Consider the following 19,751-nt stretch of genomic DNA (forward strand, 5'->3'; position numbering starts at 1 on the left):
CAGGAGGAACAGGGCTTGTCAGGGGCCATCAGAACATTGCTCTTTCCCCAGACTCGGATTCTGCTCGGAAGGAACTCCATACTTGCAAACAGGGGTGAATGGGACAAGGTTCACCAGCTTTGGCAGGCACGAAACAGGGGGACTGCTTGAATAAAGAGTATTCTGTCATTAACAGGCTGTATCCGTTAGCAATCAGCCCCGAAGCAGGCTCCCAGGGAAGTTTCTCTCCCTCTCCTCAGCGTTTATTTTTCATTTTGATTATATAAAGAACACCGAATCATTGCAGAAGATCTGGAAATACAAATACATATAAAAAGGGAAATAACACCTCCGCACATTCACCCTGCAATTTTACCACCCAGAGATGTGTGCCCAAGAATGTGGTGTGCTTTCCTTCATTCATTTTTCTAGACTTTTCCTTACTTTAAAGAGTTTTCACCACCATCACCTCAGCAAAGTCCTTCTTCAGAGTGCAAAGGGCGGAGTTAGTGCAGCCCTACCCTGGGATCCGAGTCCTGACCGGAGGAGGGGTTTTCCTGAACATCCGAGCTGGCCGTCTCTGTCATTGCTGTGTCCAGGCAGGTGGGACAGGAGTCGAGGAACAGGAAACCCGAGGGATGCCGTCCTGTCCTGGCTGGGCCAGATGGTCAGAAGCAGCAGACAGAGCTCTTGGATGGCCTCTTGGGGGCCACCTCCACCAGGGAGTCCTTCAGACGGTCTTCCTGCATCTTGAGTGACCTGTGTGACGACGCCAGACATCAGTCCTCTGTCTCACCTTGCCGGGGCAGCAGGGAGGGACCTGCAGGTGCAGCTGTGGGGCTGGGGGATTGCATCCCCTGAGCTACCTCTCTTCCCCCCCTGCTCTGTTCCCGTCCTGCATTCCACACGGCACCGGAAAAATGGGGCCATAGAGACTTTTGCCCTCTCTTTCCTGGCATCCTTTCCAGACTACTGTGTGCCAGGCTTGGTGCAAGGGACTTTGAATGGGACAGTGAAGCCGGCATGTCCTTGCCTTGAGTAGTAAGGGAGACAGAGAGGAGAAGGGGCTGTCAGAACCCAGGAATGGGGAAGCACGCCGAGGGACCTCACACCAGGTTCTCCAGGGATTTACGGAGGAAGGAGGCAGCATCAGAGCTGAGACCAGCAGAGTACAAGAGTTCGCTAGCAGAAAAGCAGGGTGCATTCCAGGCAGGGGGCAAAGGCTCGGTGTCAAAAGAGAGCTGGGGATTGGGGAAATAAAAGAAGCTCATTGGTTCATTCACTTGCTCAGATTATATTTACTGTGTGGGGACCACTGCACTAACTCCCAAAGCCTAAAAGACTGACCGGCCCAGAAAGAAGCCTTGTAGGCAACAGGGGGTCAGGGCCCCCAGGGGCCTGGAAACCACATTCAGGAACCCGGGCTTCTGTTCTACAGCAGAGGGAATCCGTTGAGCAGTTTTGGATCAGAGGCCATCACAGTGTGATCGGGTGCGTGGTTTGGCAAGCTCGCCCCGGTTGCTTTGTCAGAGAAGGGGCTTCCAGATCATCTGGCCTAGTACCCCGTCCGCCTTACCCATTTCATTCTTTTCTTGGGCACCTAGTATGTGCTGGGCCCTGGGTGCGGAGGGAGGGGCTGAACAAAACAGACGCGGCCCTGCCCTCCTGGAGCTACAGTCTGGTGCAGGAGGCCGACAGCAACAAGGAAGCAGACAAATGCACCTGTGATTACGATTTGTCAAGAAGGGTTTTTGTTTTGTTTTGTTTGTTTGTTTTTTCAAAAAAATTTTTAATGTTTATTTATTTTTGAGACAGAGAGAGACAGAGCATGAATGGAGGAGGGTCAGAGAGAGAGGGAGACACAGAATCTGAAACAGGCTCCAGGCTCCGAGTCATCAGCCCAGAGCCCGATGCGGGGCTCGAACTCACGGACCTCGAGATCGTGACCTGAGCTGAAGTCGGCCGCTTAACCGACTGAGCCACCCAGGCGCCCATGAAGGGTTTTTTTTTTAAGTTTGTTTATTTTGAGAGAGACGAGAGCACAAGCCGGGGAGGAGGAGGGGCAGAGAGAGGGGGAGAGAAAGAGAACCCCAAGCAGGCTCCCCGCTGTCAGCGCAGAGCCCGACGTGGGGCCCGAACTCCCGAACCGCGAGTTCACCACCTGAGCCAAAATCAAGAGTTGGATGCTTCACTGACTGAGTCACCCAGGCGCCCCAAGAAGGGCTTTGAAAGACACAGAGGACAGGGATCCAGAATAGTGGTGGGATGGGGAGTGGTCAGGGAGGGTCCCCCCCTAAACAGCTGGAGCTGAGTGAGTGTGCACATACACCCGCACACAGGGACAGGGGAGATGGCTCCGGAGATGAGGAAGGCCACTGCGAGGCATTGGGATTTTATTGTAAATCTAGTGGGAGTTACTAGAAGGCTGGGAGCAGGAAAGTGACTCTCTCTGTCCCACCACACTGCACAGAGGAGAAAGCCGAGGCTCAGAGAGGGCACGTGAGACTTTTAGGAGGTGATGCAGTCAACGGCGTTGGTAGAACTGGCTTCGGACTCTCTGCACAGTGCTCTCTGTCCTTCCCCAGAGTGTGAGCCCTGTGTTGTCGCAGTGCTTCCTCAGAGTGGGCCTTCCCTCCCTCAGGAGGGGTCTGGAGGCTGCCCAGGAGGCTCTCGGGGTGGGGAGAGGCGGGGTGGCACTCACCGGGCCAGGTTCATCATGGACTCCTGGATGTTGTGACCTAGGGCGGCGCTGCACTCCCCAAAGGAGACTCCCAGCTCCTGCAGACAGACAGGGGTATGGGTGCCCTCGGGGAGCACACTGAGCATCCTGGTGGCTGCCCCCACCGCCAAAGCCCTGGCCATCAGACAGAGTCCCACCCAGTACGTCCCTAGGCCAACCACAACAAGCGAGGCAGCCCCTTCTCCGTGTGGCCACTGGTCCCAGCCCTGGTCCTGCCCACTGGCCCTCTCCACCCTGGCCAGCCACCATGCTAAAGATGCCACCCCGGAAATGTTCCAGAGCCCACAGAGCAATGGTGGAAAGCCCGTGTCCCAACTTGGAGAAATGTCCCTGGGAATATATATATATATATATATATATATATATATATATATATTTTTTTTTTTTTTTTTTTTTTTTTTTTTTTTTAATGTGTATTTATTCTTGAGACAGAGAGACACAGCATGAGCAGGGAAGGGGCAGAGAGAGAGGGAGACACGGAATGTGAAGCAAGCTCCAGGCTCTGAGCTGTCAGTGCAGGGGCCCAAACCCAGGAACAGCAAAGTCACGACCTGAGCTGAAGTCAGACAGTCAACCAACTGAGCCACCCCGGTGCCCCCCTCCAGGAGCATTTTAAACCATTAGTTGCGTGGGGTTTTTTATTTCAAAAATATTCAACTGGGCGAAATACTGGAAAATACAGCATTCAAAAAGTTCAAGTTCAGGGGCGCCTGGGTGGCTCAGTCGGTTGGGCGTCTGACTTTGGCTCAGGTCATGATCATGGTTCGTGAGCTCAAGCCCCACATCGGGCTCCCTGCCCCTCGCACAGAGCCCACTTGGGATCCTCTGTCCCACTCCCTCTCTGCCCTTCCCCTGCTCACACTCTCTCTCTCAAAAATGAATAAACGTTTCTAAAAGTGTATAGGTGCAAAATATAAACCACTCCTGTTAGTGTTTGATATATATCTTTTCGCTCTGTTTTATTTTTTTTTATTTTTTTAACGTTTATTTATTTTTGAGACAGAGAGAGACAGAGCATGAACAGGGGACAGTCAGAGAGAGAGGGAGACACAGAATCCGAGAGAGGCTCCAGGCTCTGAGCTGTCAGCACAGAGCCCGACGCAGGGCTTGAACTCACGGACCATGAGATCATGACCTGAGCCGAAGTCGGCCGCTTAACCGACTGAGCCACCCAGGTGCCCCTCGCTCTGTTTTATATAACCCTTTGGGGTAGGGTGGGCTCAAGGTCATTGTACTGTTGGATTAAACCATATGCAATGGCTAGTTTGACGGGGCCCCAGTCAAATATCAGCAACCTCACAGGATTCAGAAGACCAGCTGTTCTTTTGACTTCACGTTATATTGTAAGCATTTCCTCCACACCCTCAAATATTTTTTCTGGGGAGGGATTCTTAATGGCAAATGCTAGCCTCTCCCATGAACCTCCACAATTTGACCACCACCCACTGCCAAATGTCTGTTCTTATAAATAATACTGTAAATAACATCCTCACGTAAACATTCTTGATTATACATTATACGCGGGTATCCATTACGCTATTCTCTTAGGGATTATTATTTCTGATTCTTTCCTCAGGATAAATTGCCAGAGGAGGAATTACCATGTCAAAGAGATGAGCCACTACATTTAAGAGGGAAAAATTCCCGCCAACTAGGAGCCACAGTGATGACCTCATGATTACGAGAAAAGAGAAGGGGAAGGAAATACAATATGGAAATGCCAAGAGGGGTTGTAGCAGAGGTGGGGCAAGGGGTGGGTTCTTTCTTCCTTCTCTATTATTCTCCAGAGTTTCTGGAATGTGGCCAAATTCTATTCGTAAATAAATAGTATCCACTGCCTGGTGGTGGGGCTTTTGATGCGCTCTCGCCAGAGAAGAATTTGAGTCCTAAGATAGAATAAATTAGAAGGAATGCTATGTTAATTAGAGACCAGAGAGAAAAGTAAGATTTGATTGGGAATTTTAAGTGAAGCTTTAAAAACCTTTCTTTACTCTGAAGATATTTTTGTGGGGGTCAGAATGCTGTGTGGAGAACTGCTAGTTCAACGTGAGGGTCAATGTCACGCCCACCATCACAGCTTCACGTTTGGGCCTAAGAACAGGGTAGGCCAGAGACAGAGGGGGCCAGGCCGCTGTCCACTCTGACCCGGCCTTTGGCAGGGCAGGGCAGGGGCAGGGGCAGGAACGGGCAACGGGTCCTTCTCGGTTAGCCAGGCCGGGGTGACCTGTCCACTAACCTCCAGGGAGGGGTCTGCCGAGTGCAGGCTGGGTGAGGGCCTGATGCCCGGGTGCTCACCTGGGCCAGCTGCTGCCCGGCCTCGGTGGGCACCTGCCGTTTCTCCTCACAGTCCATCTTGTTTCCCAGGAGAAGCATGACCACCCCATCGGACCCTGAGTCCTGCACACAGAACACATTCCCTCAGCCACACGTGCCGGGTGCCTGCTATGCTGTGCCAGGCCCTGGGTGGACGCGGCCCCGCCCTCCAGGGAGCTGACTAAGCACACCCTGCCCCTCCCCCCGCCATGACCACCTTTCCGGGTCACACCCACTCCACACCCTTCGGTGTGACAGTGAGTCAGCCCCTCCTCTCTGCCTACAAACTTGTCAGCCATTTTCCGAGGCCAGCCTCAAAAGTGCCTCCCCTAGCAGGCCTTCCAGGATTGTTCCCGCCCATGCCCTTCTCTTCCTGCCTGTGCTGAACAGCCCAGTGCTTGATTACACAGGCCGGCTTCACAGCAGAAGCTACTGCTGCTAAGCTTCTGTTTACTGAGTGCTTACTATATACCCAGCATTGTGCTAAAGGCAATGATGTCAGTTAATCCTAACAACTGTCTGAGAGAAGCTGGAAAATCGAAGTTCGGAGAAGCTGAGTCACTTGTCCAAGGTCAGAGTTGGGGCAGGGTAGTTGGGATTCACACCTAGGTCCTGTCAGACCCAGAGCCCAGCCTCCTTCATACATCACCTTATCCTACTTCGTTGGCTTCTCTTCCAACTAGACTAGAAACTCCCACAGAGAAGACAACACGTCTTCCTTCACACCCCTCTGCGGTGCCAGCCCATGCTGCAGAATTTCAGTATGTGCGTGTCAACTAAGCACACGGGGCAAGAACTAGAGACGGGTGGACGGACGACTTATCACTTAGAGTGCCGCTACACTTGCATTATTTCTAGGTGTTAAGAAGACACCCCCAAGCTACTGCATATAGGAAAGAAATGTTCATAAGATAAAGGAAGTAGTTTGTTTTGGAGGCGGTACTATGTGGTTGTGGTTTCTTTGTGTGATGATGCCCCCGGCCCATCCAGCCACCCGCCCTCAGTGGGTCGCATCACCCACGAGTCTGCTGTGTCATTTGTAATCCTGGGAGAAAGGGGGGTGTGAGCAGGGTGCAAGTTCCCTCTTGGTTCCCCAAACTGGGGCCAACCCCAGCAGCCATCGGCTCACCTGGAGACAGTCCAGCCAGTGGCGCACGTGGGCAAAGCTCTCCTGGGAGGTGACGTCGTACATGAGTACCACTCCATCAGCCTTTCGGAGTAGCTGCCGAGTCACGCTGTGGTACCTGCCCAGACGGTCTGCGTGAGGCCAGGCCTGGGGGGCTGACCCCATGCCCTGGCCTCTCCAGGACTTAGCTACTTCATCCGCAAAGTGGGGCAAGGAGCCTCACCTGCTTCTGATTGCTTCCCAGAGTTTTCCTTCTCACAGGGTAGTTCTCGTTGAATAGGTAACGGTTCTCATGGCTCAGACTTCAGAAGGTACCAGCCAGCACCCAGTGAAAAGTCTGACACCGCCCCCCTCCCCGCCACCACCCCCATCCTGCCGCCACTCAGTCTCCCTCCCCGGGGGCAGCCAGGGTTAGCAGTTTCCAGAGGGATTTTATGAACATACACAACTGTATATGTGCATACACGCACACACACGGTAAACACAGTGTGAAATCCTCACTGTATTCGTTAATGCTCAGTAATCTGTGCTTTGCTTTTTCAGTTCGTAAAACGTCTTGGAGGTGTCTCCCCACGGGTGCACGGGGAGAACGCTCAATCTCTTTTGTGGCTTCATACTATTCTACACATTGGGTAGAATCAGCTGGGCCACCATTCCGGACGTTTTGGTCATTCCTGGTGTTTCACAACATAAGTGATGTTGTTGTGAACGTGTCGAGACTACAGTCATGTATGAGTTGATCAGCAGAGTAAGTTTCTGGAAGCAGAGCTGCTGGGTCAAAGAAAATGTGGCTTTTTTTTTTTTTTTTTTTTAAAGAGAGAGAGAGAGAAATAGCATGAGCGGGGGAGGGGGACAGAGGGGGAGGGAGAGAGGACGTGGGCTTTGATCCCACGACCCTGGGATCATGGCCTGAGCCGAAACCAAGAGTTAGACACTCAGCCGAGGCACCCAGTCTCCCCAGAAACTATGCCTTTTAAGTTTCGATCGCTACTGCCTAACTGCAAAGGGGCAGGCTGGCGTTTTCAGAACAGGCGATGGGCAGCCGTCCCTGCAGGCCGTGTGGGGATGGCCCTGCCAGCTGCCCTGTCAGGCCAAGGGGCCCTTGGTTCACCTACCCCACCGGGGCTTGACTCACCTCTCCTTCCCCAGCCTCCTAAATCCTTAGGGGCTGGATACCTTTCATGCACGTGGTTGCCTCTTGCCTACGTTAGACTCTTTGAGGTCAGGGCTGCCCTCCACCCCGCTGTACCTCAGTGGCCCTGACACCATGATTACAGACAGTGCCAGTTACCTCTCCTGGCCAGCCGTGTCCCAGAGCTGCAGCGCGAAGCACTTGTTGTCCACCAGCAGAGTTTTGACCCGAAAATCCACGCCTAGGACACACAGAGGGCATCAGGTCCGCTTCTAAGTTACCATCCAGGGCTTCCAGCCAAGACCTGTCCCCGGTACCAGCCCCTTGGGCTGCCGGGCTTCCCCTCAGCTCTCCAAATCCCATCTGTACACAAGGGCCCACGTCTGCCAAGAAGCCTCTCCTAACCACCTAGCCTGTGGGCTTCACTGCCCCCACCGCACTCCCACACCCTGGCAGTCAGTGCCAGTTCGAGGCACCTTGCATTGTTTCGACCTCTGTGAACATATCCGTCTTCCCACCTGTACAGCAATGTGTTCCTCAGGTCCCTCAAGAAAACCAGTTTCATTATTTTATTTTTAGAATACTCCCTGTTTCGTTCCTAATTATGGAACAGACAGCAGGGTAGAAACAGACAGCCAAGGAGGGCGGAAGGAGCAATGCTGTCAGGGATGCCTGACTGTGAGCTGCCCGCCCTCAGCTGCTGGCTTTGTGACCCCAGGCAGGTCACTGTACCTCTCTGAGCCTCCCTTTCTCATCTGCAAGATGACAATTAATTTTTTTAAATTTTTTTTTAACGTTTATTTATTTTTGAGACAGAGAGAGACAGAACATGAACAGGGGAGGGTCAGAGAAAGAGGGAGACACAGAATCTGAAACAGGCTCCAGGCTCTGAGCTGTCAGCACAGAGCCCGACGTGGGGCTTGAACTCATGGACCGCGAGATCGTGACCTGAGCCGAAGTCGGATGCTTAACCGACTGAGCTACCCAGGTGCCCCATGCAAGATGACAATTTAAAAAGACCCGCACCGGGGCACCTGGCTGGCTCAGTTGGGAGAGCACGCGGCTCTTGATCTCAGGGTCTTGAGTTCAAGCCCCACGTTGGGTGTAGAGCTCACTTAAGTAAATAAATATCTGTAAATAATAATAATAATAATAATAATAATAATAATGGTTTTAAAATAAAACAAAAGGACGCACATTGCAGAGTGGTTGGGAGAATTAAATGACTTATGTTTGAGGTTCAGCCCAGTTTCCGGAGGGGGTTCTTGAGATGTGATCATTTTCACCATTATTCTTTTTATTTTTAATGTTTGTTTATTTATTTTGAGAGAGAGCACACATGAGCAGGGGAGGGTCAGAGAGAGTGGGAGAGAGAGAATCCCAAAAAGGCTCTGCACTGTCAGCGTAGAATCTGACGCGGGGCTCGAACACACGAACTGTGAGATCATGACCTGAGCTGAAGTCGGACGCTTAACCGAGCCACCCAGGCGCCCCTCATCACTATTCTCATCTCCCTGAACCCTAGCCCTTCAAATTTCCCAGGTCCACCCCTGCCGTGGTCATGCTTTCAGACCCTCTCTGTCCCTGGAGATAGAAGATAAGAGTGAAATCCCGGGGAAGTGTAGAAAGTTTGAGGTGCACCTTCCTGCCAATCCCCACTTCCCAAGGAAATCCGGCAGAGTAGGGGGTGAGTGAGAGGGGCTTCTTTGTCCCTTTCCTACAGGGCCCAGTGTAGGCCCCAGGCCAGCTCAGGAAAGGGGTGCCTCCTCATATCAGCCCTGAGCTAGTAGAGACTTTCCTCCGTCTCTTATGGTGACCTCCATGAACACCTGCTGCTCTCCCCAGAGGCAGTCAAAACCACAGACCACCTCCCTCCCCCCACTGCCCATGTTCTCCACAGGAAGTGACCACCTGGGAGACCTGACTGCAGAATGGTGATGCAGAAGTCTGTAGCATTTACTTCTCTTTTCTGCCCTCTTTCCTGAATGTTTTAGGAAGCCCAGGGTCTGCAGGAACCTCTGAGATTGTCTAATCCAACCCCCAGTGATAATATCCAGCTTCGGCTTAAATACCCACCGTGTAACCTACAAATGACTCTTTCGTAACCCCCCCCCACTCATTACCCCCGCTGTTCTACCTCCCTGTCCATCCCCTCTTCAGTCCACCCATACGGCCCCCATACTGTCCCCCAAACATGCCGTTAAGAATAGAAGTTATCTCCTTCCCAAGGAATCTGCTATTTACATTAAGAGTATAACAATGACCTCTTTCCGAAGGAATCTCCCCAGGGAGAGAGTAATGCTGAACGCAGAAGAGGGTAAGACCCAGAAGAGGGTAGGGCATGTGCTTTGAAGGCAGGAGACTATGGCTAATGAACTTTGGGCCCCAGCGAGGGTAGGAAAGTTAACCAGGTCTTCAATGATCTGTTTCCCTCATCTGTAAAATGGGGCTATGGAAAAGCCTGGCACAAATGCACATTCAGATATAACCCACTTGGCTCTGGCTCTGGGACTCCACCTAGCCCTGTTCTTCTGAGAGGGGGTGAGAATGGAAGAGGTGACGCTGAGTGGGGAAATGTTCAAGACTGGGGAAGCCAGAATCGTCCCCATGGATAATGAAGCCAGATGGATGGCAGCCACCAGGGGGCACCAAACCGCAGCTGGCCCTGGGACAGACGTCTCACCCACCTGGATCTCAGACACTCCCAAGCTGCCTAGCAGTGAGCGCAGGCTCGACCTGTCTTTTTACAATTTTGCAACCTGTGTTTTTCTTGATTGAATTCTGTGGGACCTTCTTATCACATAATAATGGAGGCAGATCATTTAATACAGGGAGGGCTTCTGTAAGGAATAAGGCATGTAAGACAGGCTTGGGCACTGTAGGTAGTCAGTAACCAATAACTTAGTGATTAATAACGGTGGCCTTGCAGACCCTGTGACCCCACTCAACATCAGACCAGGCCTGCTATGAGTTCCCTACTCCCAAGGACACTGCACTCTTAACTGGTTCCCCAGGTTAGGATTCTTAGAAAAAAGTTTGAGAACTTGTCTTAGAGCCTCTTGTGCATGAAGGCTGTCATTTACTCACTGGCCTGGCACTGGTCCCCAGACAGCCTGCACCCTGACTGACACGAACACACGGATCGCCCCCGTCTTTGTGCCTAAGTGGGTCTCCTCTTCATTCCTGAGCTTGCATTTCTGTGGCTCTATACGATGCCAAGTGGTCATATACCCTGACGTTTTTAGGTACAGGAGTCTTTGTGGTTGGGGACATTTCATTTGCAGGGGCCACTGAATTAGACATTAGCAAATATTTACTTACAATAATAACAATAAAAACAGGGGTGCCTGGGTGGTTCAGTCAGTTAAGCGCCAGACTTTGGCTCACGTCATGATTTCGCAGTTGGTGGGTTCGAGCCCCACGTCGGGCTCTGTGATGACAGCTCAGAGCCTGGAGCCTGCTTCGGATTCTGTCTCCCTCTCTCTCTGCCCCTCCCCCCCTCAAAAATAAATAAAAAACATTTTAAAAACTTAATAATAATAAAAAAAACTATTTATTGAGCACTTATGACATGCCAGATATTATTCTAAGACTTGACATGTACGGATGGAAGTAACCCTTACAACCATTCTAGGAAGTTAGCACTCTTGTCCCCATTATATGCAGATGAGGGTTTGGGAGCTCAGAGGGGTTAAATAACTTGCCCAAGTTCATACTGCTAGCCAGTGGCAGAGAGGGGATTTGAAGTCAGGTACTAACTGACCCTACTCTAGAAATACATTCTGTGTAAAGTGTTCAACTTGCCCGAGACAACTTCCTGCCAGAGCTTGGCTAACTGGCCCGGGGGGTTGATCCTGAACAAATGTGAGTGCAGGGACCCCCGCAGTGGCCTGCCCACGGCCCATGTGGGGGGAGACTTGCTTGTTTTCACCATCAACCAGCATTGGCCCCTAAATTGCAGGGTGCTTTGTTGATGTGGCACATTATAAGCTCATCAGATCAATGCAGCAAAGCAAATTACCTATAATTAGAGATAATTAGTAAAATAGTAAGATTATGCCCACATAAAATAAAGTCTAATGCAGGGCCCGTGGCCAGGAGAACCTGCAGCTTCCCCGGAGACGGCTCTCTCTGGCCCTGCTCCAGCCCCTTGGCTCCGGGCCCTGGGTTTCCCCTCCCTCCAGCCTCCTCCCCCCTCTCCCCCGCACCCCCGGGCCCAGGTGGGCTCTTACCCACAGTAGCTGCCAGCCCAGGGGTGAAGGTGTTTTTGTGCAGCAGGTGTAGGAAGGATGTTTTGCCCACGTTTGAGTCTCCCAGGAAGACGATGTGAAAGAGGTAATCAGGGTTGGCTGGAAGCTCGTTGGCAGTGAGGGACCCTGAGGATGGGGTCAGCTCAGCCTCCTTGGAGTCACTTCCTGGGTCTTCAGGCCTGTTCTCTGCCTTTGGCTCCCTGGGTCGTAGGGAGCCTTGTTCTTCTGTATGAGCAGCTGTAGGTGAGGGCATGGGGTGGGTTTCCAGCTCAACCATGGTGGGGAGGTTCTGTGTGGGCTCCCGGGGCCCTGCTCCATCCCCGCGCTGAGCCCCTTCATGGGGAGAGTCCAGTGGAGGTGACTGTTTTCTAGAAGCAGGGGCCCCTGCTTCAGCCTGAGCCTGTGGTACATCATGTGGGCGAGGGGCAGGCAGACCGTCTTGCTGGGGGTGTTCTGAATGCCCCGTTTTCAGGCCATGAGCCTCAGTGGACTGCCCTGAACTGAGGTCTAGGCTTCCTTGATCCACCTGTTTCCTTTCCTCGACCTTGGGCTCTTCTTCTAGACTCTTGCGGGAAAGGGTGGGCAGGCCTTCTGGCCCGAGGACCTGGCTGTGAGCTTCTCTTGGCCCTCCAAGATGGCCCTCCTGCACACCAGGGCCCAGCTGGCCCTGCTCCAATGCCTCTGTGGGAGCCCGACCCACAGGCTCCGGATCCTGGGAGGGCTCAGCCAGCCCCGGTGTGGGGGTTCCGGCTCCTGGGGACCCCAGTCCTGGCTCAGAGCCAGCAGTGTGTGGGTCCTGATGGAGGAGGGCCTCTCTCTGCCTGGGCGGATTGACTGGGACAGGCCCGGGCTCTGGACTCTTGTCATCTGAGTATGAGGCCTGGAGCTGTTCGCTGGGCCCAGCTGGGGCCTGGGGAGGAGAGGAGGTCACCGGGGGAGGGGGTGCATCCTCCAAAGGAATGAGCATTTTGAGTGCAGCTGCCACTAGGCTCCCTGACTCCTCACTCGGGGCCCCTGGGGAACTCCCGTGGAAGATGGTCTCGGGGCCGGGCCCTGACTCCTCCTTAGGTTCCAGGCTGTGAGGCTGGACAGGCTGCTCTGGACTGATGTCCTGCCCACCCACGTCCACTCCTTTCCCCTCCGTGGCCCTGGAGGGCGCCCCCGTGGGGCTCCTTGGAGCCCCATCCAGATCTGAAGGTGGCCCCTGACCAAACGGCAAAGAATGCAGCTCCGAGATGGAGATCTGCCTGACTACTCGGGGCGTCTGGGGGCCTGCCAGGGCTCTCGGGGTGGAGGGTGGGCTCCAGGAGAGCTGCAGGGCTCTGCGCGAGGAGGTGTTGAAGCTGTTCAGGAGCTGGTCCCAGTCATCCTCATCCCCAAACAGTCCAGGCAGGGGGGCCTCCTCTGAGGAGACTGCCTTGGTGTCTGGAGCTTTCTCCTCACCTGCCCTGGGGACACTAGAAAGGGTTTAGGAAGCTAAGGTCAGGAGAGGGGCAGATAGATGTCATACCAACCCAGCTTACATGTCTCCCCATCGGTAACGCCTCACAACTGGCCCCCCTCCCGGTCTCTCTCTACTCCGCAGTCCTTCTCACCCTGCATGCACCCCCTTCCTCCCCCTCAACCAATCCTGCCCATCCTTCAGGGCCTATATGAAGCCTCACCTCCTCCAGGAAGCCTCCCCTGACCATCCTGGCCCATCTCACTCCTCTGGGCTGTAACAGGTAGAGTGAGTGCCTGCCTGGGATCCATTACCACACTAGACCGTGTGTGTGTGTGTGTGTGTGTGTGTGTGTGTGTGTGTGTGAATCCCAGTTGTGTGACCTTGACACATGACTTTCCCCTCTCTGTGCCTTACTTTCCTTGTCTGAGAAGCGGGCATGAGAATGTCAGCCTGGCATGGTTGTTGTAAAGCTTAAGGAGGGAGATTCTGGGGGTGTTCTGGTGCTGACCAGAGCCTCAGAGAACTCCCTCACCTCTCTCAGGAAGCCCCTGGTCCCCACCTCAGCCCAGGGATGGCAGCTACTTGCCTTGGTTCCTCCTCCGTCTGCCAGGACACGTGGCCCCTGGCGGCATTCAGACGCCCCCTGGTCACCTGCAGTTGCTCCTGCGCCTCCTCCAGCCGCCCAGCCAGGTCACGCTCAGCCTCCCGAAGCTGCCGGTTCTCCGCGTTGGCCTCCTGATGTGTGCTGCTGAGGAACTGGACCTGGGCCTCCAGCTGCAGGAGGCAGGGTGTGAGGAGGGGAGAAGCCCAGCTGCCTTCCAGGGCGACAAACAGCCTCCAAAGGCCACCGTGGGGTGCAGACCCCAGGCTTCTGGGTACAGACCCCAGGCTTCTGGAGACCGAGCTTAAACATAACATTGGAGGGGGGCGCCCGGGTGGCTCAGGTGGTTGAGCGGCCGACTCTTGATTTTGGCTCAGGTCATAATCTCAGGGTTCGTGAGTTCGAGCCCCATATCGGGCTCTGTGCCGACAGTGCGGAGCCTGCTTGGGATTCTCCGTCTCCCTCTCATTCTGCTCCCTCCCCTGCGCGCTCTCTCTCTCCCTCAAAATAAATGAACTTAAAAAAAGACACACACACACACACAAAGGATTGGGGGGGGGGATTACCCCTTATTGGCCTAACAAGCTCCATTACCTCCCACCCAGGAGAGACATTTGAATTGCTGGGGTAGGGAGGAGAGAGGGAATTGTATAAGGAACACACACTGCAGCACCACAAGGGCCTGCCACGTGAATGGGATCACACCCTCCTCTGCTCAAAGCTCTGTGATGGTTGCTCATCTCCGAACCCCATCTGGTCCGCTGGGAGCTCCAGAGCCAACAGCAAGTCACATGACTCGGAGATGGCACACAGCTGGAACACTCAGAGTGGAAGGTGAAACCTGCACCGGGGCATCCTGGGCCTTGCAGAGTCCCTCCCACCCCACTGGGTCTCGGGCCTCCCCCTTCACTACTCTCCCCTCCCTCTGTCTGCTCCAGCCACAGGTCTCCTGGCTGCTCCTGGAACATTCATAGCACGTGTCTACCTCAGGACCTTTGCACTCGCTGTTCTCTGCCTGGACTGCACTTCCCCAGTCCAATCTCCTCCCTTGGCCGAAGGGGTCTGCCTCCATTTCTAAGGAGCAGCTGTTGTAGAGGCACCTGGAAATCAGCCCGTTGGGGAGGTGAGACCAGGTGACAGGGCCAGTCAAGGCAACGGTGGGAAAGGCTCTGGGAACCTTGTCCATTGCTGAAGGACAGCTGGTTGTCCTGGTGAGTTTATTAAGGTTGGTGGTCTGGGAGTTGAGAAAGGAAGGGATGGTAGGGCAGGGTCTCAGACCCAAAGACTTCGTCACAATGCCAACTGGAAGTGACCACAGGCCATGAGCCCTGGGCATCAGGGCAGCAAGGAGCTAGGTCAGACTCAGAGACAGTAACAACTGTGATGTGTAAAGCACCTACTATGTGCCAGGCACCATGCCAGGCCCTTAGATATGGCATCTGTTGTCATCCCAGCGGCCTTTTATTTATTTTTTAATTTTTTTTTTAACGTTTTTATTTACTTTTGAGACAGAGAGAGACAGAACATGAACGGGGGAGGGTCAGAGAGAGAGGGAGACACAGAATCTGAAACAGGCTCCAGGCTCTGAGCGGTCAGCACAGAGCCCGATGCGGGGCTCAAACTCACGGACCGTGAGATCATGACCTGAGCCGAAGTCGGACGCTTAACCGACCGAGCCACCCAGGCGCCCCTCAGCAGCCTTTTAGAGCAAGAGTTCCGATCTCCATTTCCGATGAGGAAACCAAGGCTCAGAGAGGTTAAAAACCTGCCCAAGGTCACTCAGCGGACAGTGGAGACAAAAGCCGAATACCACCCTGCCACTGAGCCTCTCCAACGTTGAGCTCTCACGTTTGCCCAGTGCTTTCCTGTTTCAAAGTGCTTTCCCATTTATTACCTCATTTGACAAAACTAGCCTGGGAGATGCAGTAGATGTGGCTATTCCCATTTTACAGATGGGGAAACTAAGGCCAAGACAAGCAAAGTTGTTGCCTCAGATTTGCATGGCTCTTAATTGCAATGGCAGGGATTTGAACCTGGACCTTCCCAGCGGTCCCTCGGCACTGCCTGGCCTCATCTCAGCAAAGGGGGCCGCTCTTATACGGGAGCCCAGCCAGCCCCATGAATTCTCAGGAGATGGGTGTCAGAGCCTGTGCTCAGAAATCGGGCTCCCGGGGAAGCGCTGTCACTCACCTCCCTCTGGCCCTCAGTCAGCCGCTGAAATTCACGCTCCTTGGCCTCCAGGACCTCCTGCATCTGGGAGCTGAAGGCCAGGCCCCGGGAGTCGCTCTGCAGAGCAGACAGGTTTCAGCCCCAGTGCTGCACACTCTAAGCCCCAGCAGGGCCGGGCCTCCCCACACTCCACCTCATCCAGGCCCGGAGCCTGGGTCCAGGACGCCCCAGCAGGGAGGGATCTCAGGACAACTTCCCTGACTCAGGCCTAGATGGTGGCCACAAGGAGACAGGCCCGGAGAGCGAGGCCTGGCAGAGACGGGCAGGGGGCTCAGGCACAGCTCTCCCCACCCCCTCTCTCGGGAATGCCAGCTGGTGGGGGGGGGGGCGGTGACAGGACCTACTCCCAGCAGCCTCCCCGCTGCCCCCACTGGCCGGTCTCTGGCCCCGCTACTCGCCCCCAGCGGCGAGTCCAGGGCAGGGGGAAGGGGCGGGCTGCCAGGGGAGGCCACCTCGGCCTGCAGCTGCTGCTTCTCCCGGAGGATCTGCTGCTCCATTTCCTCATAGAGCTGTTGCACCTCTCGATGGTGATCAGAGTCCCGCCTGGCAGGGGTGAGAGGCAGGCGGCACATCAGCACCCCGGGACCCTGCTGCTGGCAGGGGTGGACTGGGCCTGGGTTTAGGGTCCATCCCACTGCTCACCTCAGGAGCCACTGACCCCTGCCACCCTGAGAGCAGTCATCCCAGTAATAGCCTCTGACCCACTCACCCCTGCCACCCTGAGAATAGTCATGCCAGTAACAGCCCCTGACCCGTATGCCCTTGACATCTGTCATCATGCTGACTCCTGTAACCATCACCAAGATGTTGGTTCCCCTGGCCCTGCCCCATGGTCCCTGTTGCCCCCCTCACTCCATCGCCGCTTCCCGCGTCACCATCCCCACCCTCAAACTCAGACTCCACGCCAAACCCAGGGTTGCCACATGCGTCATAATCTACAAGAGCGATGTCCCTGGAGGTGGGTGCCACGGTGGCCCTGCACTGAGACACGCTTGCCATCCCCATCACTGCTGAGGCCCAGCTCTGTCCTCCTCACCAGGCCCCCCGAGCCAGCCCTTCTTCCAGCTCAGCTCTGCCCCCCACCAGCTCCCGGGCCCTGTGGTGAACCCCAGGCCTCTATGCTTCTGGAGCCGAGGGAATCCAATTCGCATTCAGCCAAACGGCAGAGAGCACGTACTCTGCACCAGCCCCACTCACTTCCGCAGGGTCAGCTCCAAAGCCTCTTTGTCGGCCTGTGCCTCCTGCAGGCGGCTGGTCATCCTGGCCAGAAAGCCCTCCAGGTTGCCTGCCAGCTGGGGCTCCTCCTGCCGCAGCTTCCCCCACAGCTGCCAGATCTCTGCCTGCCTGGGGAAGGGGGGTAGCCAGAGATTAGATATGAGGTGGGACCAGGAGGCAGGGGGCCCACTTCTCCATTTTAATGGCAACGCCCCAGGAGACCCGGGTACCTGGGCCGCGTTAACCTCTTTACACCCTACCAGGTACAATTCAAGTTCCCACCTCCTCCAGGAACCTTGGCCAGAACCTCTCCCTTCGTGAACCCCCACAGCCCTTCGTCTCTCCACGGTTTGGCGATGAATTATGGCATGGGGGGGGAGGGGGGATTCGGGGGCCTGACGGCCCAGGGCTTCCATTGCCTTCTCTCTTGTCCCACTCTGTAGCTGTGTGACTTTGGTAACTCCCATGCCCTCTCTGGGCTTGTTGGTAAAATGGGGAGGCTGATACCTGCCCAGTAAGGTCGCTGGAGAATGAGACTTGCCCAGTGAAAGCATCAGCTTGGAGCCTGGCCCATGGCTGGCACTCGACAAATGCTGCTTTCACACAGATTTAATTAAGTCGTGAAGACAGATGCTGGAGGGCTGAGCCCAGGCCAAGCTGCCAAGTGGGCAGATGGCTCCCCACCACACCTGCCCTGCCAGCCTATACCCTAAGTCCCACGCTGCATGCCCCACCACTCCTGGCCCCACCTTCTGAGAGCCTGTCCTCACAGAGCCCCCTGAGTTAGGTAAACGGGCAACAGTTGTTCCCTTGCCGGCTCTAAGAGACCCAGTGGGACCTGGGAGACGTGAGAGAGGCAGGGTCCCCCTTCTCTGAGCATGAGTGAACCCCATGAGGCCAGGGGCTGAGACAGTTTGGAGAAAATCCCTCCCCATCTCCAAACCTGTCCAGCCCAGGGCCTCACCGTACCTGAAACTGCTCCAATCGGGGGATCCTCTTTGTGGGTCAAGAAAGGCACCCTCAGTCGTGTTTTTAAGAACGTGAGTACCCTGGGGAGCCTGATACCCCCAACCCACCAATCCTGGGGAGCAATCATATAGGGCAGGACAGGGGGAGCGAGTGGTGGTGGGAGGGACTCCTCAAGAGCAGACACCCTCCACACGGGCTTCATTTAATCCCACAACTGCTCTTAAACTCACTGCAGCTGGGAAACAGAGGTCACAGGTTAGGCCACTGGCCCACAGTCACACAGCTAACAAGTGGCCACACCAGGATTTGCACCCAGCTCTATCTGGCGGCCTCCCACCTTGACACCGAGTCCGGGTGAGTCCTCGCCCCCACAGACTGGCAGGGCCCGCCCCCACACACAGCGCCAGCCTTACTCGGGAAGTAAGTGGCCTGCCCCCAGCTGCTGTATGAATGCGAAGAACGCCTCCTTCTCCTCAGGGTCAGCCTCCTCCAGCACCGGGAGGCTGACGGCTGCAGATTCCCTCTTGGAGGGCACTGGCCTCTTTCTGCGGACCCCGTGGGTGCCGGAGCCGAAGACGTTCTCTGTGGGACAGAGGGGACAAAAGGCAGCAGAGTGGGGAGGTCTCACCACCCCCCCCCCCCCCATCTCCCATCTTGCCCTGCTTCAGCCCTTGGGGAGATAACTGTATCTGCGTTGGTCACATTGATACAGAGCCATGTTCATACGTTCGTCCTATCAACCTTGGGAATCTACTTAAGCTATACTCCGCCCGTTTTACAACGTGTAAATGCAGATTCCTGGCCTCCCTCTCTGTTGTCCCCCAAACTTTTGGAGACTCAGCAGACCTGAGAACTCTGGATGGCTTTGCTGACATTTAAGGCTGAGCTGTGCTTTGCAGGGTCTCTGCAAGGACATCACACGTTCCATTCCCTGAGCTGGAAGGTATACCCCTATTGAGAAGATCAGCGGAAATAATGTACCCTGCCAGCCTTGGTCTCTTTAGGTCCTTTTGGGACTGTCTTGAGAATCAAGTGTTGGAGTAGCCCTGCCCAACGGGGACAAAGGGTCAGGGAAGTCCTCAACCACTAAATATCACCCTCTGCTGCTCCCTGAAATTCCCTTAACCAAAGCTCTCCTCAGGCAGAAACGAGGCTTGTGGTCCCAAGAATGGGGGTGTTTAACTTCTTGCTCAAGGGAAGCCTTTTTTTTTGGGAGAACACAAGTGAGGCATCAGAAAGTAAGCCTGGAGGCCTCCCTGGAGGGGGGGGGGTTGCTAAGGGGAGCCCCCAACCAATGAACTGCTTTCACTGGTGGTAAAAGAAGTGAACAGGCCTCCTAGGTTAGAGTTTTAAGACGGAGCTCTGTCTTAAACCAGCTGCCTGCCCACACAGGCTTAGTATCCTCATCTCCAGAATAATCCATATTGTCATCCACGCCCTGAATTGCTCTCAGGTGTGTGGTGAGGTCCTCTATTGCCTTCCCTGTCGGGCCAGCCTCCCCGTACTGGGCACACTGCATGGGACTCCTGGCTGTGCAGCAAGTCCCCAGAGGCTCTCCCAGGACAGACATACTGAGCCCAGAGCTGAATTCTTCAAGGGAGAGGCGTCCCTTCTGCTCCACATCCACCCAGTCAAAGATCATCTCCAGCTCGTCCTCGCCACTCAGGAAGCTGAACTTGGCCACCTGCAAGGAAGAGGTAAATTGGGCGCTGTTCCCACTGGGGAAGACGCTGGGCCACCCTCAAGAAGAAGA

At 54.8% G+C, this 19,751-nt stretch overlaps 1 protein-coding gene across 1 annotated transcript in view; it reads right to left on the reverse strand.

Moving 5' to 3' along the window:
* Positions 1–527: 527 nt before the first annotated feature.
* RAB44 (RAB44, member RAS oncogene family) overlaps positions 528–19,751 on the reverse strand; it is a 33,323-nt gene continuing 14,099 nt past the window's right edge. Inside the window, exons 3-14 of the mRNA XM_053905088.1 lie at positions 19,571–19,682; positions 18,412–18,580; positions 17,012–17,158; positions 16,267–16,357; positions 15,776–15,871; positions 13,571–13,758; positions 11,523–12,997; positions 7,450–7,531; positions 6,162–6,276; positions 5,015–5,116; positions 2,681–2,757; positions 528–738 (exon numbers count right to left, since the gene is read on the reverse strand). Of these exons, the coding sequence (XP_053761063.1) occupies positions 648–738; positions 2,681–2,757; positions 5,015–5,116; positions 6,162–6,276; positions 7,450–7,531; positions 11,523–12,997; positions 13,571–13,758; positions 15,776–15,871; positions 16,267–16,357; positions 17,012–17,158; positions 18,412–18,580; positions 19,571–19,682 (2,745 nt within the window). The 3' untranslated portion in view covers positions 528–647. The remainder of the gene's footprint in view (positions 739–2,680; positions 2,758–5,014; positions 5,117–6,161; positions 6,277–7,449; positions 7,532–11,522; positions 12,998–13,570; positions 13,759–15,775; positions 15,872–16,266; positions 16,358–17,011; positions 17,159–18,411; positions 18,581–19,570; positions 19,683–19,751) is intronic.

Source organism: Panthera pardus, unplaced genomic scaffold (genome assembly GCF_024362965.1).
Source record: "Panthera pardus isolate Hobbes unplaced genomic scaffold, ASM2436296v1 HiC_scaffold_17, whole genome shotgun sequence".
Taxonomy (NCBI): domain Eukaryota; kingdom Metazoa; phylum Chordata; class Mammalia; order Carnivora; family Felidae; genus Panthera; species Panthera pardus.